Raw genomic sequence first — 24,249 nt, 5'->3', positions numbered from 1 at the left:
CTCGGTAACATGCATTGTTGAAGGTTGATTAAATTGGGTAATTTTTGTATGAAATGCTACTTATTATCTTCCTCCGACTGTATCTAACATGCAAAAAAACCCAGAAGGCACCACTGTGCAACACCCTCTAACAGTGATTAACAGTAAATTCTCCCAACCGTTTTTCCATGAAAAAAACACATAAACAGGCCTTTAAATATCTTTCAACAGTTAAATGTCATGAATGGTATATAGAGCCAATTCATTGCTTTGTGACGATTTACATTCACCCAAAATGTAATTAAATTGTAATAATATAGTTGGGAGATGTAAGGTATCAATCAGATCAGTTTTTCCCAATTTCAATCGCCACTAATGGTCTGATTTCATTCTAACTTTCAGATTATCTTAATTGTACATCTAGCATTGAAGTCACTACCTTAGCAACATTTTCTCTCATCAGAACAGTATTACCAAGTCCCTTTAAGAGAAATTGATCTGCACTAGGAGTACATATGAAATAACATGCCTATATAACACCCTATTTGTCTAACTTTGGATAAGTTGTGGTCCATTTCGGGTTAAATAATGTTAAGTAGTTCACCCCACATGCCAACTAAGTGTACATTGGCTCATATTCATACTTCATTTGGCAGGGGTTAACTAAACATATATCAAGTTTCAAATATTTACTTCAAACAATGTTATAGGACAACTCCTAATTGGCATAAATAATGAGCTGGATCTTATTTATCAATGGCACTTCAATTTAGATGATAAGGTATACTCATGTCCTAAAAAGAACAAGTCAACACAAAGCGTAGCATCCCCTCGCAAGGGTACAAATGGGCTATATACATCAGAACAAATTACCTCCATTGGACTATACTATTATATTACTAGGCAAGGAAGTTGACCACATTTTCACATATATAAGTAGGTGTTTTTGCGTATCTAATGAGCTATGACCTTTGACCTACATACTCGGAAATTGAACTTAGGCTGCATGTACAAGTATTTTGATATCATCCACCTTCATATCAAATTGCATTGAAATTCGTCTTACATTACTCACGTTATCGAATGGAAACCAGATTCGTATATCTAATGAGCTATGACCTATACTCCGAAATCGAACTTATGCTGTGTTTCGATACCCTAGCTGAACCTTCTTATCAAATTTCTTAAAAATCCTTCAAACATTACTGAATGCATCAATCGGTTCTTCAGATAACGCGATCACGAGAACGAGACATACGTACAGACGTACGTACAGACGGACGGACAACCCGAAAACATAATGCTTCCGGCTACTTCGTAACGGAGGCATAAAAATATCATCATATATATTATACCATAACTACAAGATGAAATTTTGTAATCTGAGGGGACATATATCCTTGGACTTGCCTAGTATAGTGTTGTTTATTTAAGCGGTTAAAGAGAAGGTTCAGTTCTGGGAAGAGGTGAAAAATTATTTGTGAGCGTTATCATTGTTATTATGCAAGTGTGGAAGAACATCAGATAAGACATGTTCCCTGAAAAGCATGGCTCTTCAAATGCCTTCATATTCTAAATATGCATGTAACATCGTAAAAATCGGGGGGCCGGCTTTTTACGCCACGTGTTCGTGTAGTCCCATATACACATTTCTGTGTAGAGTGTTTGTAACTTTACAAATTTCTTATCATTTTGATGATTCCAGAACCTTGCAATACACACAAATTCTTATATGCTCGATGATCAACTTTTCTGGTCGGTTCCACACCGTTTCTTTCACAATGCAATAATGACCAGAACTCAACTTCATCTTTAAGCATTCCCAAAGAACTGGTCTGGAAACGAATTATCGAATAGCTGGAACAATTCATCCCTGGAAGGAAGAGTTTCTGTGGCTTGGTATGGAATGGGCAACTGGAGCTCGTGGCTGCATGTCGAGGCTCCAATCCCCATTACAGGTGGTTTGAAAAAGGTTATCGTCAGCGGGGGCTGCCAACCGCAAACGGGCACATGTGACAATCCCGTCACAAATATGATTATTTGCTCCAGGGTCATCAATTCTTCATCACTATTGCAGTGATGGCTACCAGCTGCAAAAGATGGAATAATGAGTAGCATAAGGTGAAATGTAATTTTAAATAAATTTAAACATTATTATTAAAAAACAAACACAATTATACTGGGATGAAGATTTGTTGTGCCCTTGAAAATGTACCCCCCCCCCCCTCATTTCTTGTTGATTGAACACCCCTCACAAAACATAGAACAACCCAACCCAGAATGGGAGATAAGGAATTGGTAGCTGCTGGGCTGGCATCACATTGTTTTAGCTGATGCTACATCCAACAGTATAAATGACTTCACTCTCGTTTTGTCCATTTTTAGGTAAGAAATTCAACCCTTATTATATAGATTCAGTTGGTGACAATCTATAATATTGTTGTATTTGTACTAAAGATATTGATTTGTGATAATAGTAATTATGTGAGAGTCTGGATGAGGATATATTAGAACTTAATAAGAGGTTGTTTTGTGATTGCTTTGTGCATGTGTTCAAGCCTTAAGACAAAGGATGTGTATAGGCAAGTTAGGGTTTCCCTAGTAAAAAATAAATAGGAAAAAAATAGAAAAAAAATAGGGAAAAAATAAATGCAAAAATATATTTTTTTCCTATTTTTCTCATCCCCAAAAAAGCTATTTAATTGCTATAGTTTTGGAACAAAAAATAGGAAAAAAATAAAGCCACAAATAGTTTTGAAATATATTTTTTTCCTATTTTTCTCGTCCCCTAAAAATAGGAAAAAAATAAAGCCACAAATAGTTTTGAAATATATTTTTTTCCTATTTTTCTCATCCCCCAAAAAAGCTATTTAATTGCTATAGTTTTGGAACAAAAAATAGGAAAAAAATAAAGCCACAAATAGTTTTGAAATATATTTTTTTCCTATTTTTCTCGTCCCCTAAAAATACCCAAAAAAGCTATTTCAAATAGCATAGTTTTGGAACAAAAATAGGAAAAAAATAGGAGACTTAAATAGCGTTGAAATAAAAATAGTTTATAAATATATTTCAGAAATATTTTTTTCTGAAATATATTTCTAACATAATTTTTTTACAAACCAAATATATTTAAAATCTATTTTAGAAAAAATGGAATATTAATTGAATGATTGGTGTACTGTATAATTGTTTGGTAGCAATTAAATCTCTGTCAAGCTCTACTTTGTAGCACCTTGTTGTACAATATATGCATGTAGGTGCATGTCATGCACACATGTACAAAATAATTGGATTAGTCGAATCCCCGTCCACATATTACCCGAGTAAAAACTAAAATAGGAATAAAATAGGGGGAAAATAAATACACTAAAATATTTCTATCCTATTTTTCTGCTGCCAGATGTACAAGATAAATAAAATGCAAACACATTTTTATTTCAGTTTGAAACGTTAGAACACTTTATTACATAAAATATCACATGCAATGTACACCCATATGGTGAATGAGAATACTAAACAAACAGTCCACAAACTATTAAAACATATTTACAAAAGTCACACTTACAAAACTTGAGCAGCATTTCATATAGAAAATTTTGGATTTAGAGGTAAGAACGGCCGGTAAATATTATGTATCTTTGGCAAACCGATTGGCATATACCCGTCTTATAAATAATACAAATATTACGCAAAGGTAGTACTAGGTCTTTGTAAACATAAACGCAAGAAAGAAAAAAAATATATCTTTTTCTTCTTCATTAAATTGTTCCCTATATAATCACTGGTAAAAATTGCAGATATTGGGTTCACATATATATATGTATTAGTTGTGTAAACGAAACTATTATAATGTAAATCTAATCTGAATGTAAGATATTAGAATTAAAAAAAAAAAAATGAATTTTCACATTTTTGGCTAATAAAATACTAGCATATATACAGGATGTGAACCAGTATTGAACAGCTTATACATGACTATAAAGTGTTACATGATACCAGTAGCAAGGCTATCTGGCAAGTTTCAACAGTCTAAACAAAATCTTTAAAAATGTCTATAAATGAAAACATGTGAAGGCAAAGGTATAGTTCACATCTATAACAATGTAAAAAGTGTTAATAGCACTGGCAACTTGGTCTATCTGTCAAGTGTCATAAGGATGTCAAACATGAATAGTCTTCAGATGTCTTTAAAACTTTAAATGAATACTAAGACAAAGCTTTATTACTGTTACATGAATACACATCTATAAAGTGTTACATAATACTGGCATCAACTACATAGTGCACGTGAGCTGACATGGCAAAGAGTATAGTGAAACAAAGTTATACAAAAATATTCATACGCAGATATAGAATATATATATATATATACATCAATACATGTATATATTTAATTACGCCGTGAGGTAATTCAATTTGTGTTTGTTAAGATTGCCTTGGTAAAAATTAAGCTGTGTATTGAAGATTTATGTCTCAGATTCATTCCGACCGCGAACACATGTTTGATTGTGGCAGGGCGAGGCAACCTGGAAGTACTTGCTGAATGTTTGTTGGACGGCATTATTGGCATCATTTTGAAATGCTTTCCATTAATTACAGATGAACAATAAGTCATTAACCATGTATGATTCTAATACTTTCACCCATGTCTTGCATTTCCTTGATGTGTGTTGGACAGTTCAGTCTAACAAATTAAGACTGTATGTACATGTACTCTAGAAGACAAGGGTGCCAGTGCCACACAGTCCAAGTTGATGACTTTCCAGCAGCCGAAGCTAAGATACCCTGAAGAAGAAAAAATAATAAGTAAAAAAAAAAATAAGCAGGTTGTAGTATTCTATTATGCTTTCAAATCAAATCTAGGAAAATTTAAGAGATGAACGTGGAATGTACACTGTACAAATGAAATTCATGTAAGAACTACAGTTACTTGCATCCTTCACAAATTCATGACATGATAGATGCTTGACTACTTACATGTATGAATTATGATGATTGAATGATGAGCTATACTTTGCAACTATATGGTCATGCATGATGCAATACACCTACATGTGCATGCAGGATCTGCACAGCCAATTGAATGCGGGATTGTGATGGAAAAAAAATCACAACACACATAATATATACAGTGTATGTGACATACAAATGTACGGCTTCTAAGAATAAACTTTGCCATTCAATTTCTGTTAAAAATATGCAAGAAAATCTTGCACGTATGATTTAGGATGATTTATTGGCTTATGAAATTTCTACCTGGCTGTAAAAAGTGTAAAGAATTGCAATTCATTCAAAACGAGTGCAGATCCTGTGCCATGTGTTCAATGGAGATGCTATATATCCACATGCGTTCACATGTCTTACCAACTACCATGCAGCCAGCACGCGCATGTGGCGGAATCTAGCCTACACTGCACTGCGTTAATTTGCTCAAATATATTTGTGAACATGAGTAGACCTACTATAATACGCTAATTCCATTCTTTAACGAGATTCGTCATGTTTGATTGTTCACTTCCAATGAAAAGCCTTACGTAAACACAGATATATAGGTGACTATGTAAATTATGTAGACATACTACTAGGGAATATAATCTACGATCTTCGTCAACTGTGATCAGTTTGATGATGGTTTGGATTTTTTCATGAACCAAATAAATTTACAAAATCAAGATTTACTTAACCAATTTCCTAATTTAATTGTACAGAAAGCAAACTCAATTTCGTATTGAATTGTGTGTAATTTTATTACTCACCTTCAAAATGAAGATCTTTAAAGTAGCTCCAGCAGCTAGCAGTAGCAGTCCAGTGCATGTAGTGCAACGCAAGTTGATCGTATTTCTCCAACACAAGAGTGCTAGTGTGGGACTGTAGGCCTAATCTTGGTAATAAATTCGATCCTTTCATTTTGTTCTTTCAATTCTTGCCCTGGAATTACTCTTGAAAGTGTCCTTTCCTGGTGTAAATCTACCCCTTATTACCCATACTGTGGGTTTTACAGGAAGACAAGTCTGGCGAAATGGCAAAGTAATGATTGAAATATGCGCCGTTGAGCTGATCATCACAGAGTCTGAGTGAAGATTTGAATTTGAAAATAAACTACCGGTTGGCCTATTCGCTTTCTACCACTAGATGGCAGCACACATTTAGTTGTGTTTCATTATGATTCAACATTTTTGAAGAGTACCCTTTCACCTTTGTATTTATTATGGGGAAAATTGTTACAATTACATCCAATTGGATAAGTTCTAGTCACTATAACACTATAGTAGTAAGCTAATTCTTTTGCTAATTACGTACTTTTTTACTTGAAATATTCAAAATCGATAGTCATTTCATTTAAAGATAAAATTAAAACATTCTTAATTCTTGATTAAATGTTCACAGGCCTATACGATATATTTATGCTCCCTTAAAATGTTCACAGGCCTACGAAATAATTATGCTCCCTTAAAGGAAGAGTTGAGTTCTATTTTTTTTTCATTTTAAAAGACGAAATATCGCAATTTTTGTTAATATTATAGTTGTATTGTGAAATATGTTTTGAATTGTGCAAATATATATTTATAAAGTGTAAAAAAGTTTCAACAACCTTAAAAATCAAATATCGGCCTATATTAAAAGCAAAAAGGTGACAAAATCCATTAAGTCTGTGAACATAGTAAACAAAATATAGGGAAAAAATTGTGATAAAAAAATTAAGTCCCTAACCCTAAAAAAATAGGAAGAAAATGGGTGAGAAAATTGAAGTCCAAAAACATAGTAAAAAAGTAGGAAGAAAATGGCAGAGAAAAATCCAAGTCCAAAAACATAGTAAAAAAATAGGAAGAAAATGGCAGAGAAAAATATAAGTCCAAAAACATAGTAAAAAAATAAGAAGAAAATGAGTATAAGAAAATCTAAGTCCAGAAACATAGTAAAAAAATAGGAAGAAAATGAGTAAGAAAATCAAAGTCCAGAAACATAGTAAAAAAATAGGAAGAAAATGGCAGAGAAAAATTTAAGTCCAAAAACATAGTAAAAAAATAGGAAGAAAATGGCAGAGAAAAATCCAAGTCCAAAAACATAGTAAAAAAATAGGAAGAAAATGGCAGAGAAAATATAAGTCCAAAAACATAGTAAAAAAATAGGAAGAAAATGGCAGAGAAAAATCTAAGTACAAAAACATAGTAAAAAAATAGAAAGAAAATGAGTAAGAAAAATCGAAGTCCAGAAACATAGTAAAAAAATAGGAAGAAAATGGCAGAGAAAAATTTAAGTCCAAAAACATAGTAAAAAAAATAGGAAGAAAATGGCAGAGAAAAATCAAAGTACAAAACATAGCCAAATAGGAAGAAAATGGGTGAAAAAGGGCAAAGTCCAGAAACAAAGTGAAAATATAGGACGAAATCTGGTGACAAAAAATCTAAGTCAAAAAGAATAGGGAAAAAATAGTAAGAAATAGGTAAAAAATAGGAAGAAAATGGCAGAAAAAAATCCAAGTCCCAAAACATAGTAAAAAAATAGGAAGAAAATGGGTGAAAAAATCAAAGTCCAGAAACATAGTGAAAAAATAGGACAAAATCTGGTGACAAAAAAACTAAGTCGAAAAGAATAGGGAAAAAATAGTAAGAAATAGGTAAAAAATAGGAAGAAAATGGCAGAAAAAAATCCAAGTCCAAAAACATAGTAAAAAAATAGGAAGAAATAGGTAAAAAATAGTTATCAAACCACCAATTCCTAGAAATAGAAAAAAAATAGGCTGTCATATGCTATTTTTAATCTATTTTTAATAAAAAATAGTGTTTAAATAGGGTACATTCACATAAAAATAGGAAATAAATAGTGAAAAATAGGAAAAAAATATATTTTTCCAGAGCCCATTTTGACTAGGGTTGTTACATAACAGTGAACACAGGGCACTCTCATTTGCTGTGTGTGTGTCTGAGTGTGCACTGCGCACTAGTACTAGTAGAAACAAAGGATAGACTTGTGCCTCTTGTTTGCTTAATGAGCTGTAATCTATGCAAGAGGGAGTAGAAGCCCAGAAACCTGCTCTGGGATGATTATGTTGCAGTATAAGTGTACAGTGTATATATTGCTGTAGAAGGAAGGCATATATTCTTCCAACTAGTGTTAACATAGAGTTTAGTGTTAAAGTATATGAGACTGAGTAGAAAACATAGACTTTGATAATTAGTTTGGTCTTGAGAGTACAGTTTTCTAATTGTTATGGCTTACGCCTATACAGATGTTAGAGAAAGCTAGTATATTGAATTCTCAAACATTAAGTATTGTAGTATTATAAAGAGTAGACATGTATAATACAAACAGTATAAAACTGTTACCATAACCAGGAATAATTTATGGTTTCATATGGTATTATATTATATATTATCAGTTATTGGTTTACTAATAATCATTGTTGTTATTCAAGTTTAAGTAAATTCCAGTAGTTAGATTTTCATCTTCATATACATGTTTATAATAGAAACAAAGTAGTTAAAATAAATGTATTAGATGAAACTGAGATAAGGACATGATCGCAGTTGGTCATAAGTATGGTTTTGATATTATAAGTATTTAATGAAGAACTATAGAAGATTAGATGGATTCAAAGTCAGATGCCAAATGTTCCATTGCCAAAGTAAAACAGACCAAAGTATTGAATATGCCTTGTTCAAATTGTCAACAGTGTACACATGTACATTGTAAATTCACATATTAGTTTGAACTATCATATTTTTAATAAAGATCACATTGTTTTAGCTGATGCTACATCCAACAGTAAAAATGACTTCACTCTCGTTTTGTCCATTTTTAGAATAACTCCTGGAACCCCGTAACAGATTAACCACTTACCAAATTATAAGTAATTGTACCTGGTGGAAGTTTATACTTTTTAGATAATGTGTTTTTCTGATATACTTCCGGAATAAATCCTGGACCCCATGTTAAATACGAACCTGATCTAGCTGTATGGTATATGTTTGTACATTCATAATAGAAATGTAGTTATTACAAACCCTGGTTGTCAATCCCATATAGCAACCAGTATAAAATTATATTGGTTCGTACGGGTTTCTACTGATTTGTTATTCCTTTTCCAGTAAAAAAAACAGTAGGAAATAGCGCCTTTTACGTTGTATTTCAGCCAATGGTGGTGTTTGCTTTTTTGTTGGCTTTTTTGTGCTGGTTATATTACGCACAACCAGCCGGCCCATGTATTGTTATTATTAATTAATTAATTAATTGACGGTAAACGCATTTTTGTGAAAGTGGAGCTGAATTGCATGGTATGATCATATTGGCTAAAATTTGCACATTTTGGGGTCTAAAATTACCTTCATAGCAATTTTAGGTCGTAAAATCAAAGACACTAGAAATGTCATAGTAGATGAGCAATAATCATGCATTTTGAAGGCATTTGCGGTCTGAAAACAGAAGTCAACTATCCCTTTAACATTAATCTTGAAATGATTGTAATTCTTTGGGGACACAAAGTAAACAAAATTGAATTTAGATGCAATATATCATCTTTTATAACCAAGCTTTTACTTTACCTTCAACTTCCCGGACATATCTCACAAAATGGCTGAATACTGCTTCCTCCTGACGTCTCCTGTTTGAGCCGGGTTCAGCAAATTTAACCTCAAATGAGCTCAGCAGCGCTGCTGCTGTCAGCTTAGTGTCCTCTCCACCGTGCAGAAGTTCCTTGCACTGCGGAAAAGTCTTCATGAGCTGTTAAGATTCATGAAAATTGAAAATTTAAATGAATATAGAGAAGGTATATATACCAGACCTGCGAGAGGAATTTACCCACACTATGAACATGAAGCACAAAGCAAAATATAACATAAAAGAGCTGGGAGGCAGAATCTCCCCTGTCATGGAAGTTTTGCATGTTATACAGGACACCCCCACTGGATTAAGCGATCACCTGAGCCTGACAGTTTCACCTTTGGGGTACTCTGGATGCAAGTGCCTAATTTTGAATATCTATAGGTCCCCTTTACCTAAGGATAATTCCTGACAAGTTTTGTTGAAAACCAGCAGTCAATTTTCAAGTAACTGAAAATGTCAATATTTCCATTAGACCCTCCCCCCCCCCCCCCCCCCCCCCCCAAAGAAAAAAATAAAAAATTAGTGCCCCCGCCCCCCTCAATGGGTGATGCTATGAAAAGCAATTATTTTTAACCTTCAAGGATCTATTCAATATAATCCTATTCTAGCACAATGCTTCTTAACCTAGCTAGGGGGCCAGATGCCTTTTCCAGGGGTCATCAAGAATCAATTGAAAAATTGGAGTCTTATGTACTTGATTAACCCTTACTGCACTGGGCTATTTTGAGCCCCCTCATTTTTTTTTTTTGTTGCAATAAAATCCTCAAAATCACGGAAATTGCTCAAACCTCTCTTGTTCTTTGTCTTTATTTCCTGTATTGACTGATTGCACATATTGTTCTTAATTTCAATTCTCTTTCAATTTAAAGCAACATTTTATACCTCCGTCATCAAGATGGTTCCACGATGATAGCTAAAAATACTAGCAGCTAGACGATTATCCAAAAATGTGCAAGCTAGTACATGTATCTTGCACAAATATTTAGTTATTGAGATTATAGACAAATATTTACTTGTACAACTCCCGTCAGGCACAACCCTTTGTGAAGCTGCTGCTCAGAGTGGGCGTCGCATGTCCCCTCTACCAGCCGAACAGCAAGCCCGGATTCCAAGAAGTTAGGTGACGGGCCATCTTGAAGTATGCATTGTCCTGTAGTGATATTTAAGAATAAATACAGCATGTACATGTACCATAATTGGTGATATATTTGTTTCCTTTAATATTTAGAGCATTGAAAGCCTTGATTGTGGCATTGAAATATGTTTCTTAGTTTTTACATTTTTCATGGAGTATTTCTCCTAATTACAGGCAGTAAAGCACACACCAATTGCATATATTATACAGTATGTGTCAGAAAACAATAAACCCAAAGTGTGAGTGACAATAACTTCAATAGTATATATACATTATTCAAAATTCAGATTAGGACCCTAAATTGACTCATCTTGACACATTTGCTGCCAATTACATGTAATTTGGTTCAGTAGTTATGAAGAAATAATTAAAAAATAGAAAAATGACTTTAGGGCTATTACTTGCAACCAAACATGCTAAAAGATGTCAACCCGGGGCCTGACCGCGATCTTTCGGTGAAGTTTGCTTGACAACTCTTCCAATCTGGAAAAGATGCCAAGCCAGAAACACTCCAATTTAAGCCGGTGTGTGATTTTTTGAAATGTCGACTGCTTGTTTCGTAATGTAAACGGTAGCACTTTGGATTGCTAGAAGTATACTGGGTCAGAATGATGATTCTGAGCTCTCGCCGTCGCTTGATAAAATACCTAAAAATCTGAACCTTACAATCGTTATCCCAACGTTAACTCAGCGAATTCTAAAGATTCTTCTTAGCAACGATGTTCATAAATTTTCCCATATCGTTGTTACTAGATTTAGATTGTATTTGAGAAAACCTCGTCGGCAGCCGTAATCCGTACTTTGTGAGTCGTCTTACTAGTGGCGCTAGTTCAGTTCATGTATAAATCATGAAAACATGTTGAAAGTAAGCTTATATGTAGAAATAGTCAAGTTACACCCAAATTTTGTGAATAGGCTCTAAAAATGTACGTTATATAATGCCATGATAACACTCATGAAACTGCCCAGACAGATCCTTTAGCGTTCAGAAATTAAGGACCCCCTTCAATCCACTTACTTTTCAGATGCTGCTATTATTACGACATATTAGATTAGATTGCATTTTGTACTATAAAAATGGATAAAAGTCTTACATTTGAGTTTTCATTGATGTAATCAGGTAGATATAATCACTGATGTCATTGGTTACATGTGTAAATATAGTTGATTTGGTAGATTCTTGAGGTCATCTGTGACCAGAGCAAAAAGCAATTACAGATTTCACACATTGAACATACCCATGAGTATTCCCGCTGCCAGAAAGGCCTTTTGCTGACAAAATCTGGTAGCTTGCTCAGGCTCAGTCACAAGCACCCTGTCCCTGTCTGGACCTTGCGTCAGTCTTTCGTGAACCTCTTGCAGTGCCAGACGGAGGAACTCCTTGCGGAGGCCTCCAAGGTCCTGGCCCCTCTCCCCCATGAACTGTATCTCGAGGGGGAGACGAGGCCTATATGCGGCAGCTGAAAACTCATCCACCATGCCTTGGAAGATGTCATAGCGGGAGATGTGAAGGAGGTAGGTGTCTCCTTGCATGGAAGCATCCATGTCTGCAATATCTTCTGGTAGGTTTAATCTCCTTCCGTTGAGATAAATGCTCCGAAACTGGTGGATGACTTGCCCAATGTCTGTCTGCTCAGACCTGGATAAGTGGGATGAATGGTTTCATAAATAGTAGATTATTAAATTTATGAACAATCAGATTTGTTGAAAATGTTTATATATAAGCATAATTTTCAGTAGAGTTGATTTTTATTAATTTTAGCAAATATATCTTGATGAACGACTTCTGGTATGCATACCAAATGCACGATTTTGATGAATTTCTTCATTGAATAAACAAATAGATCTGAGGATGGAAGAATTTTGATGCAATTTTTACCTTTGATCTTTTCTGTCACAAGGGGACCATTATTTATTATTTTATTTTCTTTCAAATATTGCGCAACTTTTGACACTATTTTTTAAAACCAACATCACACCAGAGGGGATATTGGCCATAGAGCGAGCAAAAAAATCATCCACATAACTAGTACGTACAGTAGAACAAGTCAGGAAAATTTTATTATATAGATATTTTTTATATCCTATGTGAATTCTGAAGTGTTTTAATATTGTTACAAAATTCATTTTTAACACATATTTCTAAAGCCAAAACCTTTGCACTTAATTTGTTCATGATTTGTCAATTTTTCTCTTTTTGGCAAGACGCAAAAGATTTTTTTTTCTTCATGCAAAATCACATGTGAAACATTGAGGGGGTAATCAATTCTACCCCCCCCCCCCTTCCCCAAGCTCTTTTATGGATGAACCTACTTAAAGGGAATTTACAATCAAGGTAACATAAAACTTGTGTGGAATAATTCATAGGCATATTTTAACATTGAGAATGGATAATTAAAAAATGTTTGAGCTATAAAATTATATTTGAATGGATATTTACAAGAACAAAAAAAGAATAATTTAAAAAAAAAAATTGTTTCGCCAAGGTTTTTATTATAACACTACAGACATGGGGGAATTGAGTACCAGGTATGTTAAAAAATGGTGAATTGATTTTTCAAGCAGACATTACCTCATAATTCTCAATCAGATTGGTTATCTTTCTCCTTTTTCTTGGCTTCATTTTTACATTAATTTTCAGCATTGACGACATATTCACCTAAAAATTCGTTGAAAAACTTGAAATGCATCTGCAGGTTGTTTAAAGTGCTGAGTTACTCGTATTTTGATGTGTTCAAAAATTTAAAAAATGCTGGGTATATATTATTTGATATATACTGAACAAATAAATCAAATTTTTCTTTACTCTCTGATTTACCGTTTTTTTGTTATTAAGTGTTGAAATTGGCATTTTTCAGCCAACACAAGCGTTCAATTCTGAAAAGCTTACTAACAGTCACGTGATGCAGGTCGGGATTTGACGTCACCACTGACGTCACTCGCAGTAGTGTTGACCGCGCGCTGATCTGACATGTCGAAAGTACCCGCGAATTACACTTACGAACATCACAATATAGTAGAAAACCACCCTATCCAAAAACGTGTCCTTCTCCGGGCTCGTTTGCAAACTCTATGAGACAATCCCCGAGTTAAGGACACTAAAGTCGGAACCTCTCTAGCGAGGAATTTTCGTAATGTAAGCATTATAAAATTAAATTGCCATTTTGAATTATGCCTATCAGTACTAGGGAAATAAAAACAACTTCCTTTTTTCTTTCCTACCCTTTTGATACATACTGTATGTTGTTTGGGAGGATTTCAAGATGAATTGTTGTCTTAGTCAAATCATAGGCCAGACTAATTGTTTATTGGTACTTACAAGCCTTCTTTCAGTATGGTGAGGATTCTTGCCAACTCCTCTTCATCTGACTTACATTCTTCCGTTAGAGATGATATTGCCTGTAAATAACCATTGTATGAAAGGCAATTTGTGACACACTATAGTCTCGCCAAATTCTATTATTTTTAGTTACGTTAATCCAAGCTGTAAGTGTCCACTCTTGTAGTTTTACGTTGTGTGGAAAAAAAAAATCAAAGTTTTCACGTTACTGCTCCATTGTTCTGCAGAGACAATTAGGCCCCTAATATACCATTTTTATCAACAATCTGTAACTCAGTCATTGATTATAGGCATAGTAAAAACGATTGTTGTTGTTTATAAAGGGAGTTCTTGTCATCATGATCTGTTATCGATGCAGATTAGGTTTTCTAAGAACAAGACTAATACATATTAATTTATAACCTATACATGTAAGGTTGATATCTAAATCAAAGATCAATGCCATCAAGTTCTATCCCAATTAGCTGCTGTCAAATGCAATGTATGAACCAAATTTAGCCCTATTCTTGTATCATCCATAGATGTTCCTGTAAGGAAAGATAGGGCACCGCCACTAGAAAAATGAAAATCTAAATTAATAAAGACTTCGCAAATGAGCAACTATTTTGTATATTTGACAAGAAAGAGAGAACGCGAGAATAGGGAGCGATGTAAAGAGAAAGGCAGGGGGGGGGGGGGGGGAATAACAATACTAACCAGTGGTGGAACTTCAAACACAGAGGGTAGATCCTCATCTGATGGAACTTCAATGTTAGCTTGTAAATCCTGAAGAAGAAAAAAAAAGTCACCACCTAGTAGCATGAGAACTCAAGATATATCTGTAGAGTATATAGGGACAACTCCACAGAAAGTATTTTGTAAGCTATCCGCACACCCTGCTTGCTTGACAGATATTTCGGTATTGCTAGGATGAGGCTATATAGTCTGCGACTGCTGATGCCTTTCAAACTTCCATGGATAGTTATGATTAATAGCACACGTGGTTGCCACACGATTTATTGCCATTAGCTGCCTCCTCTATGTGAGAAGATCTAGACTACTAACTCTCAAAGATACACATTGAAAACAACCGTGCAGATAAACTAGAGAAAAGCCAAGGTGGTGTCATAAGTTGACTCTTTTTTTCAGTATATATAAAAGTAATATACGCACGCCTCTGCTAATAGCACGATTGTAACCTCCCCTTGAGCGTATAAAAACAACTATTTCTCTCAAAGCAGTCATTATTACTATTATTATTCAATATAATTTTGAATACTAACCACACTGTCACAGTCAGATAGAGATGGACGTTGATCATCTTCTTGGGTTTCCTCCTGCAATTTAGTATAAATATAGAGAACATATAATAATACAAATAACATGGAATTATATTCAAGCACATGTCAGTCTATGAGTTAACCTTATCAAGCAAATAACTACCGTTGATGAAGGTGATGGGACAAATATCACTTCCGAGGCGATCTGGATGTAACTATATCTTTCCGAAGCGAAGCTGAGGAAAGATAGCGTATACATTCAGATCGCCGAGGAAGTGATAGTTTGCCATTGCCACACTTATTTGCTTTATATTCTACATCAGAACATTTCACTTCTTCTGTCACTTTAGAGCAACAAAAGCCATCAATTAACAGCAAGCAAACGGTACACTGCGTGCAGTATGGTGGTGTAACCACATAGTTCGCGTACTAACACTAAAAGTGCTGAAAGAGGAGAGTAATACGCAGCGTATACAATTAAAGGGCATTGCCCTGTGTAGATAGGACTTCTATCTTCAGTGAAAGTGCGTTGCCCTGTGTAGATAGGACTACTATCTACACAGTGTAACAAACTTTTTGCTTCTCCCAGCAATGATTGGCGAACTATCTTTCATCACGTGATTTACTTTTGACCAATCGTAGAGCAAAATTCTTAGTATGTGGAATATAATATATATCTGTAAAACGCTTTGAGAGGGCCTTTCGTTCCTGAAAAGTGCTATATAAGAACTAGCTATTATATTTATTATTATTATTATATGAGATCACTAACTTAGTCTATTCACTCAAATTGGTAGTTTGGTTACTAGTGGATTGTGACGTAGGACATGGAAAACTCTCCGATTTGCCGTGTACAAAAATATCACTAACTTCTGTTTTTGCTCGTAAGTTCCTTCTTTCTTGGGCACTATACTCATAGCTAATAATTATTTTAATCCACTAATCAGCCTCAAATATATATTGATCACATTCAATGTATTACTTTACTACATGAATCACACAAGATGCCACAGAAGCCTGTGTAAATTTTCTTTAACTCACATAGTTGCATAGTTCGCTGTGTTCTCTTAGTTTGCTTGTATGAATGAGGGCTCCACATTTGCAACAGGGTAGCTCATGATCTGTTGCAGGTGGTCCATCTGATTCTATGTTGATATCTTGCTGAATCGGGCGTATGTAGACCTTCTGTGTGCTGATGAGTTTAAGGTCTTGCGCATTGCAAGGCCCCGAATGCACTACTTGTAATGCTGTCCTGGACTTAGTTCTGACCGTCATTATCTCAAAACCATGATGTAACTCATCTTTCTGAAATGCACTGTTGGAAAGAAGTAGCAATAAATGACCAAATAAATACAAAAATTGGAAGTGCCAATTCCCTCTAATTAGCACTTTCCTTTGCACTATTTCAAATTCTAATTAATACAAGTAAAATGAAATCTGCACATGCAGGTTAAGATTTTGGTTGCATGACAATGCGTTAATATTGGACACTGGTAGTGTAGGAAAATTTTATTGAATATCTCAAAATGTCTCATAAAGTTCAATTTTACAAATTATTTCTGAATGAAAAGTAAATGAATTAAACATCTTTTATTGCACAAATTAGACAAAATGCATGTCTGTTCTGTGTTCATTTGAAGTATTTGCAATTCAAACGGACACCAAGGTTGTTTTGGCTATTATATATTATTTTTAAATCAAAGGCCCATTTCCTAAAATTACCACAGAGAACACTACTGAAATATTTCCATCAAGTGGTATTTGCTTTTGAGTACATTTAAATTAGTTTCTGCTAGAGTACTGTCATTGTTTCAAAGATAGCAAATCCACAATGTTCACCATTAACTACCACTGACTTATTATTTCATAAATGTATAAAATGTACAAAAAAACATTCAGACAGAAGTATTACTTATGCACGCATTTTTTAAAATTTAAGACTTTTGAAATATAATGTTATACCTATCAAATTTAACCTATTAGATATTTTAGGGCGAACACCACTGTGTACTGTCGGTCGGCCATGAATTCTGCATGTGGCACCATTCGAGATCGGCCAAAATAGTTATTTGATAAAAAGTTATGGTTGCAGATCTGATCTTGAATATCACATTTCATTTATTTTCTGAAAATTTTAAATCATATTTCAAACTGAAATGTTGTTTAAAACCATGGCTATTTATATGTCACACATTTTACTCCCTCCGCAAAAAAAAAAACGGGCAGACATCACACAATCACAACATGTTAAACATTATATGAGTTGACAAGAGGCTATGTTTGATATCGTTTTTAAATTTGATATGATCAAAATTAATACCATGTGATGTTATTAGTTTGAAAACATGTTAGAAATGCATTAAACCACTGCCATTTGTGAGAAAATATACCTTAGGATCTGATCTTGGACATGTGCACTATCACCACCTGTCTCAAAGCTAATCAATACTTCCCCCAGGCCATTGTTCTTGAGGATTGCTTTCTCCTCTTTGGTAGGGACATGCTCGGAGTTGCATCCTGGCAAGCACAGCACAATTCGGCCGAACGTACTGGTCTTTCCTGTTAAAAAAGATTAATTGCATTAAAAAAAACTAACAATTGGGAACCTAGAAAATAATATATCTCATTGTAATTTCTTGGAAAATTACCTTGAACAAATATATCAATTGGTGCAAATTGTTTCAGATATAAAATTTACATTTCTGCATTTTAACAAAATATTCAAAATGAATGTTGATTTTAAACAATTTATTTGAAAACTTTCTATGATTTCGCCTACAAAAGTTATAAATATTCAATTTATTGTACAGAACTTGGATAATGCTATTACACCGTATCCGGACACCTAACCCCTGGACAACCACATCTAGAATAACCACCCTCTAGGGGGTAGTTGTCCTAGAGGGTGGTTGCCCCATATAGGAGCTGTCTGGGGGATAGATGTCTGTGGGGGTTGTTGTCCTGCGGGGGAGGGGGGGGGGGGTAGTCATCCTAGAGGATGGTTGCCCTAGGGTAATTGTCCTGGGGGGTGTTTCACAAAGATCCTAAGTTGAACTTATCTCTAAGTTGGACTTAAAAATTATGGAAAGCCATTAGCATCTTTGAAAATATTTTGTAAAAGTTATTTTGAAAGGCATTAATTGTTTATTCAAATCATTCATATTTTCTATCATCAAGGAGATTTCATGTTCTGGATGTGGAATTTATAAAAAGTCTAAAATACTTGAATTTCTGCCTTTGAATATATTTCATTTTAAGACTCCAATGGCTGTCCATAATTTTTAAGTCCAACTTAGAGTTAAGTTCTACTTATATAGGATCTTTGTGAAACACCCCCATGGAGGGTAGTTGTTCTGGAGCTAGGGTAGTTTTTTCTGGAGGGTAGTTTTTCTGGAGGGTAGATGTCCGGGAGTAGTTGTCCTGGGGGTAGTTGTCCTAGAGGCTGTGTGGTTGCCCAGGGGGGTAGTTGTCCTGCGGGGGAGGGGGGGGGTAGTCATCCTAGAGGGTGGTTGCCCTAGCTAGGGTAGTTGTCCTGGAGGGTAGTCGTTGTGGAGGGTGGTTGTCCTAGGGGGTAGTTGTCCGGGGGGTAGTTGTCTGGAGGTTGTTGTCCTGGGGGGGGGGGGGGGGGGGGGGGAGTCATCTCAAGAGGGTGGTTGCCCTAGAACAGTTGTCCGGAAGGGTAGTTTTTCTGGAGGGTGGTTGTCCTAGTGGGTAATGATAATACTCTGTTTTTATATAGCGCTTATTAGAATCACTAAGCACTTCCAAACTTATTACTCCGGCTTTATATAGCTGTGCTGCCATTGCGGCGCTCTAGCATTTCAAAGAATTAATTCCTGCCAGACCCCATTTACATCACCTGGGTTGAGTGTGGCAAATGTAGATCAATGTCTTGCCAAAGGTATAGTCCTGCGGCAGGTCTTGAACCGCGGACCTTGTGCTCGACAGTCCGGCGACTTAACCACTCGACCACTGCACCTCAAGTTGTCTGGGGGTAGTTGTTCTTAAGGGTGGTTGTCCTAGGGGGTAGTTGTCCTAGGGGGTAGTTGTGCTAGAGGGTGGTTATCCTAGGGGGTAGTTGTCCGGGGGGGGGGGGGGGGGGGGGGGGCCGGGGGTCATTTTAGAGGGTGTTTATCCGGGGGGGGGGGGTAGGTGTCCTAGAACCGTATTACACTTATGTTGAAAAATTGATATTTAATTGCTTTCTTTATTATTCAAACATGCACTCTGTAGGAATTGGGTTTTAATTATTAATTTATAATAATTGTACTCACTTTTTTTGGGTGGTGGAAGAGATGAATGGGCATGCTGTAAGAGATACAAACAAATTGTATACATGTCAAGTACTAAGTAACTGGGGGCACCTTAATTTTAACATAAAATCAAGATGGGAAAGAAAACAAAAACAAATGTTACTATAATTGTAGCAATTGATACACACAGGAGTTCATATCTATTATAATCAATTTTATCATCTTTTAGGATAATGCAATTATTCTTAATGACTTTAACAAGACACGCATTTGTCTTTTGTAATATATGGTACATGCATTCAGACAGGAACATTTTGGAAACACAGGCTTCACTTTAATTTTTTAAACAGCATGTGAATTAACTTACATGTACAAAGCTTATTTCAATAATTATACCACAAAATTTGCCTTTCGCCAAACCATTTTCCCTCAACATCACAGCACTCTCTATGCTTTATCTTTGCATTAAAGCCCTTTCAAAATGAATGTACAAAACACTGCCAAGCATCACAAAGAAGCTCCTAGCAAGGATACCAACTCCCCACCAACCCGACCCAACCAAGGGAACTTTATTGGACTTGTCAGGCTAAAACATTATATACAAAAAAGAATTTAGTGTATTTGACCTTGATTCTACTTTTCAAAGTACTTACCCGAAATAGGCGACTATGTTCTTGAAGTGCCAAGCATCTGAGAAGAAGTATAAGAATATCTCTGATATTAATAAAAATAGCAAAAATCAAAACATTTTACCATTAAACCTCTTCTACTACTAGTACTGTTTCTACTACAGTCTGCCAGAAATAAAATAAAGTGTCTTTATTATTTCAAATAGCAAACCAGAACGTCAATGACGTAGCGCTCATCCGCATCTGGCAACAACAAATATCGTAAATTTTATGTGGTACACTTTTGAACTGGTCAAAAAATAAAAATTTGATGCCCTGGAAGGGACATAATTTCATTTAGCTGTACAAGATTAAATAGAAACTAAAGGAAATTGAATGAAAATTGGTTGAAAAATATATAGTTTTATGACAAGCAGGACTCGAACTTAGTAAGAGATAAATGTAAACATACATACAGAGGTATAAATAGTCAGTAAATTGTCAACAGAAAAATATGGCAAAATAACAATTTTGTAAGGGACAAATTTCAAAATTCTGTGTAGAAGTTTAGTGTTCCAAATTTAGCTCTACCAGATAAGGCAAACCAAATCAAAATCGGTCAAGAATTGAGGGAGAAGAAGCAATTTTTGTTCTTTTTGGAATAAATTTGCATAAATTACCATAATTGATTAATGGGGAACAACTTCAAAATTCTGTGTAAAAGTTTAGTGTACCAAAGTTAGCTCTACGATATCAAGCAAACCAAATCAAAATCGGTCGAAATATGAAGGAGAAGAAGCATTTTTTGTGATTTGTTTTATTATTTTTGGAATAAATTTTCATAAATTACCATAATTAATCAATGGAGCAAAATCTCAAAATTCTGTGTAGAAGTTAAGTGTTCCAAATTTAGCTCTACCAGATAAGGCAAACCAAATCAAAATCGGTCAAGAAATGAGGGAGGAGAAGCAATTTTTGTTATTTGTGGAATAAATTTGCATAAATTACCATAATTAATTAATGGAGAACAATTTCAAATTCGGTGTAGAGGTTTAGTGTACCAAAGATAGCTCTACCAGATAAAGCAAACCAAATCAAAATCGGTCGAGAAATGAAGGAGAAGCATTTTTTGTGATTTTGAATAAATTTGCATAAATTAGCATAGATAATGAATTTCACGATTCTGTGTAGAAGTTTTAAATCCCCCTCCTAGCCCTATCATATGAAACAATCAGAATCAAAATCGGTTGAAAAATAACGAAGAAGAAGCATTTTGAAAACTGTGGACGGACGGAAGGACGGACGGACGACATGGCATGGCATAAGCTCATCAGGCCCTTCAGGCCGGATGAGCTAAAAATGAAAGATAATTTATAACAACGTTTACTAATGTATGTTCTATGTACCGGTAATAACCAGGAATATGACGATGTTGTGATATCATGCCTCTGCCCAAGTTCTCCATTCTCCAAATTAAGGCCATATATCAATAACACTTGATAATAAGCCAGTTCACGGTTGCAGTCTGAGCATGAGCAGATAAAGGTCATTGCAGAACAAATTTTGAAATACACGGAGACGAAATAATGGATACGTGCTCATGAAAGCTATGTAACATTATTCATTCATGCACATTCAGTGCCATCCATGATACACAGGTGGAAGTATTCTTTGAAAAGGGGAAACAAAGGCTATTTATATAGCACCTCCATCGCTGTAGGAGTGATTATTTCGAAATGTAAAAAGTGGGACCTCTTCATGTTTTTAAGATCTGTGGATATTCGGGGTCATTGCAGTAATGTGCTAACCGTGAACTGGTCTATTGCATTATCTTAATTAATCACAAAACTTGACCTACTGACCCCTAAATACTCACATCTTCATCTGTCTTCACAGATGGGCACTCTTTGCCCATGTTTGGTTAAATTCTGCTTATCACTTCTTGAGTTATTGCAATAACAACCATTTTAACCCTTACTGTACTGGGCTAAGCACCCACTGACTGGGGGGGGGGGGGGGGGGGGCCTGGGAAGCCCCCCCCCCCCCTATGATCTCGGCCGTCGATTGTCCGATGAACACGAAAATGTGCATGTTTGTAGATATTTACTTAAGGAACAAGATGGTATAATTAGTTTTGTCCGAATATGCAAATTTTTGTTGTTAATTATGCAAAATACGCTAATTTTATGCATTTTACAGAAAACGTGTCAAACTCCACTTTTTGAATGTTGAAACTCATTATTCATATGAAACTTCTTTTCTAACACAAAAAAAGTTATTTTAATGTAATTAATAATGATAATTTATGCAAATTTTGATGGATTTTCAATTTTTTTTTGGTTTTCTTTTATGACATGCGCATACTAATTGTTATGTAATGCCTTACAGGTATATCCGATTTCGACGAAAATGGTATCAAAATGTGCGTAAGATTTGAGGGAAAAAAGTCATGAAACGACAATTCAAAATTCCAAGCGGTTGCGGCGTAATCTCCGAAAATGTCGAGGGGGGGGCCTCCCGGGCCCCCCCCCCCAGTACAGTAAGGGTTAAACTATCTGAACTACATGTACATACAGGTGTAGGCCTACCTGCGAGGAGTTGCACTGGCAGGTCTAAATGTACTGGTACCAGCCTCGTCTTGCCCTAGGCCTGGTCTGGTCCTGACTAGAACTGGAGGCGGTGGCCTGGTAACTGGAGGCGGTGGCCTGGTAACTGGAGGCGGTGGCCTGATGACTGGCCCCAAGCGTTGAGTCTGCAGAGGCTGTAGAGGCTGTGGATGAGCCCGGGGCTGACTTCGCTCATTTGGACGAGCATTGCCATCTACATCTGGGTCTGATGCAAAATAAGTACACACAAAGCTAAATTTTCAAATAAATGTATTAGTGACCCTTGTATATCATATGAAAGCAGAAATCTGTATTTTATGAAAACATACAAAATGATTTGTGGACCAAATGGATTGTGGACCAGTTGTAGACATAATGGTAGACTAATTGGATTGTAGACCAAATACATATTAGTAGGCGAATCAATTGTAGACCAAGCATATATTGTAGACCATTTGAATCGTGGACTACACGATGGTAAACTATTTGGTTATAATAGACAAACTGAATATTAGACAAAATAAATTGTAGACCGAATAATTGTAAACCAAATGGGTTGAAGACCGACTGGTGTGTGGACTAAATGGACTGTACACCAAATGACTTGTGGACCAAATGAATAGTAGACATATTAAAATTTTAACAAGTTACATTGCATAGCATTTTGCTGATTTTAGATCGCACCCACCTAAAGCATTAATTACTTGTCGTAAGGTTTGTAGAAGATTAATGGCAGTTTCTTGTGTCATCCCTGTTCTGGATTCCGACATTGTTGTTGGATTATGGCACCTGGACAAAACAGAAAAATATAATAATGTATTAAGTATAATACAACAAAATGACTAAATAACATAAGTTACATAGCTAATTAATAGGTATACCAATTGAAAAGCTTATTTATGACTAGAATCATGTAGTATAATTAAGGTATATTATAATTTAATGCCAATTTCTTTTAAAAAAAAAATTAAGAGCATATATGGAACGCAATTCATGCAGTCCAGATCTGGACCTTTGTGAGGTATAATCCAGAACATAATTATAGCCTCAGTCATTGCAATGTAGTTGATAGATCTATATGTCTTGAGTTATTTTATTGAATTTGGTTTGCCCATTCTTTAGACTTTTGGCCCGTCATAAAAATCAAATCCAGCTAGGCCATTAAGGAAAAGTTTCAGACCCCCCCCCCCCCCCCCCCCCCCCGCATATAATTGGCCCCCACTAGATGGGGTATGGATGGGGAGGGTAAAATTTAACACAATATGTAACTTACATTCATGAGCCTTCTGATGTCTAAAGTACTTTTGATTCATATTTGAGAATATAACTAATCTTTTTTTTTTAATTGCTGCAAAGCTGGACTACCCTCTCAATACAAAACTCAAAAGAAGACCAGTTGCTTACATGTTTAGGCTTCTGCCTAGCCTATAATCTAGGCGGAGTGCCGAGCTTTTTTCTTTGCTGCT

The 24,249-nt window shown here is 35.3% G+C and overlaps 1 protein-coding gene and 1 long non-coding RNA gene across 2 annotated transcripts; both read right to left on the bottom strand.

The window, feature by feature from the left end:
• Positions 1–1,791: 1,791 nt before the first annotated feature.
• Positions 1,792–23,553, bottom strand: LOC105442586. Its single transcript, XM_030994356.1, has 13 exons — positions 23,468–23,553; positions 22,766–23,035; positions 20,223–20,259; positions 19,591–19,624; positions 17,707–17,875; positions 16,358–16,631; positions 15,320–15,373; positions 14,754–14,822; positions 14,037–14,116; positions 11,956–12,356; positions 10,596–10,732; positions 9,522–9,699; positions 1,792–2,069 (listed from the first exon to the last, which is right to left on the bottom strand). Exons 1-13 carry the CDS (start codon positions 23,551–23,553, stop codon positions 1,792–1,794), a joined length of 2,067 nt encoding a protein of 688 aa, XP_030850216.1.
• Positions 3,415–6,445, bottom strand: LOC115928037. Its single transcript, XR_004065835.1, has 2 exons — positions 5,736–6,445; positions 3,415–4,764 (listed from the first exon to the last, which is right to left on the bottom strand). It is a non-coding gene; the product is annotated as an uncharacterized LOC115928037 (long non-coding RNA).
• Positions 23,554–24,249: the final 696 nt, after the last annotated feature.

This window comes from Strongylocentrotus purpuratus, unplaced genomic scaffold (assembly GCF_000002235.5).
Source record: "Strongylocentrotus purpuratus isolate Spur 01 unplaced genomic scaffold, Spur_5.0 spur5_contig_851, whole genome shotgun sequence".
Lineage (NCBI taxonomy): Eukaryota > Metazoa > Echinodermata > Echinoidea > Camarodonta > Strongylocentrotidae > Strongylocentrotus > Strongylocentrotus purpuratus.
The sequence above is the reverse complement of the archived record's forward strand: the minus strand, read 5'-3'. Positions and strand labels throughout refer to the sequence as shown.

Bases quoted from the DNA above. Each gene is read 5' to 3' on its own strand.
- LOC105442586 (XM_030994356.1), bottom strand. From the start codon at position 23,553: ATGTCGGAATCCAGAACAGGGATGACACAAGAAACTGCCATTAATCTT. The intron at 17,876-19,590 runs GTGAGTACAATT...CTTTTTTAACAG, and splicing joins TCTTCCACCACCCAAAAAAA to GAAAGACCAGTACGTTCGGC. The intron at 14,823-15,319 runs GTTAGTATTCAA...TTTCTTCTTCAG, and splicing joins TATCTGACTGTGACAGTGTG to GATTTACAAGCTAACATTGA.